This window comes from Atta cephalotes (genome assembly GCF_000143395.1).
Source record: "Atta cephalotes unplaced genomic scaffold scaffold00002, whole genome shotgun sequence".
Classification (NCBI taxonomy): domain Eukaryota; kingdom Metazoa; phylum Arthropoda; class Insecta; order Hymenoptera; family Formicidae; genus Atta; species Atta cephalotes.
In genome coordinates this window covers 14,626,809-14,628,259 of record NW_012130066.1, presented here as the reverse complement: position 1 = coordinate 14,628,259, position 1,451 = coordinate 14,626,809, and the positions used below count along the sequence as shown (strand labels likewise).

The following is a 1,451-nucleotide window of genomic DNA, read 5'->3' as shown; positions in this document are numbered from 1 at the left end:
TGTAGTGTGTGTGTGTGTGTGTGTGTGTGTGTGTGTGTGTGTGTGTGTGTGTGTGTGTGTGTGTGTGTGTGTGTGTGTGTGTGTGTGTGTGTGTGTGTGTGTGTGTGTGTGTGTGTGTGTGTGTGTGTGTGTGTGTGTGTGTGTGTGTGTAAAAATTCACATTAAATTATTTATAGCATTAAAGATCCAGCTTCGACCGTTATAGGCTTTAATATTCTTAGTTGTGTGTATTCGCGTTATGCATGCGTGCGCGCGCGCGTGTCGTGTGTGTGATCTTAATAAATTATTTATTATTATTGTACATGTAATTGTTATTTTTTCTGTTGTTTTTAGTCAAGCTTATAAGGAAGGTAAAAAGGAACGACCACCATTTTCACAAGATCCAGAACCTATAGCAGAGAAGCCAGAGATACCAGAGGATTTGTTATGCAGTATTTGCAAAGACCTTTTAACGGACGCAGTAATGATTCCATGTTGCGGAAATTCTTTTTGTGATGAATGTAAATCTCATCAATTTTATTTATTATTAATTATGATATCAATTATTTAAATCTTTATTACATTTACACATATTTATACATATACACATATATATATATAATAGGTGTACAACTTTGCTTCCGCCGTTTTCCTATAGATGACTTTAGCGGTAAGTGGTGGTCGAAATAAATAGACGTCATACAATAAACTTGGGCATCTGTCAACATAACCCCATAGAAATATTAGTCGATTTGTGTCTGCATCATAAAGTTATTCTCGATTGAAAATGTCAGTTTACGAGCCAAATTCTCGTCATTTGCGGGAAGTTTTAATTTTTTGCTTCAATATGAAAAATCCGCGGCTGAGGCTCATCGAATGCTCTCAAATACTTATGGTGAGGCCGCTATTAGTGAGTGGTTTCAACGCTTCAAGAATGGTGATTTTGACGTCCAAGGTCATGCTCTGTATTTGGTGGGATCAGCTCGGCGTAGTGTATTATGAACTGTTAAAACCGACTGAAACAATCACAGGCGATCGGTATCGAACGCAATTGATGTGTTTGAGCCGAGCATTGAAAGACAAATGGCCGCAATACAACGAGAGACACGATAAAGTGATTTTGCAGCATGACAATGCTCGACCCCATGTTGCGAAAGTGGTCAAGACATACTTGGAAACGTTGAAATAGGAAATCCTACCCCATCCGCCGTATTCTCCAGACGTTGCTCCCTCTGATTATCACTTGTTTCGATCAATGGCACACGGCCTGGCTGACCAGCACTTCCGGTCTTATGAAGAAGTAAAAAATTTGGATCGATTTGTGGATAGCCTCAAAAGATGACCAGTTTTTTCGACGCGGGATTCGTCCGCTACCCGAAAAATGGGAGAAAGTAGTGGCCAGAGATGGACAATACTTTGAATCATAAATATATAACCAGTTTTTTACAATAAAGCCTCGAATTTTGGAAAAA

At 39.1% G+C, this 1,451-nt stretch overlaps 1 protein-coding gene across 1 annotated transcript in view; it reads left to right on the top strand.

Annotated features, from left to right (window-relative positions):
* Window positions 1-1,451, top strand: part of LOC105622359 (E3 ubiquitin-protein ligase RBBP6) — a 40,569-nt gene that overhangs the window by 7,189 nt on the left and 31,929 nt on the right. Inside the window, 1 exon segment of the mRNA XM_012203786.1 lies at window positions 334-500. Within this exon segment, the coding sequence (XP_012059176.1) occupies window positions 334-500 (167 nt within the window).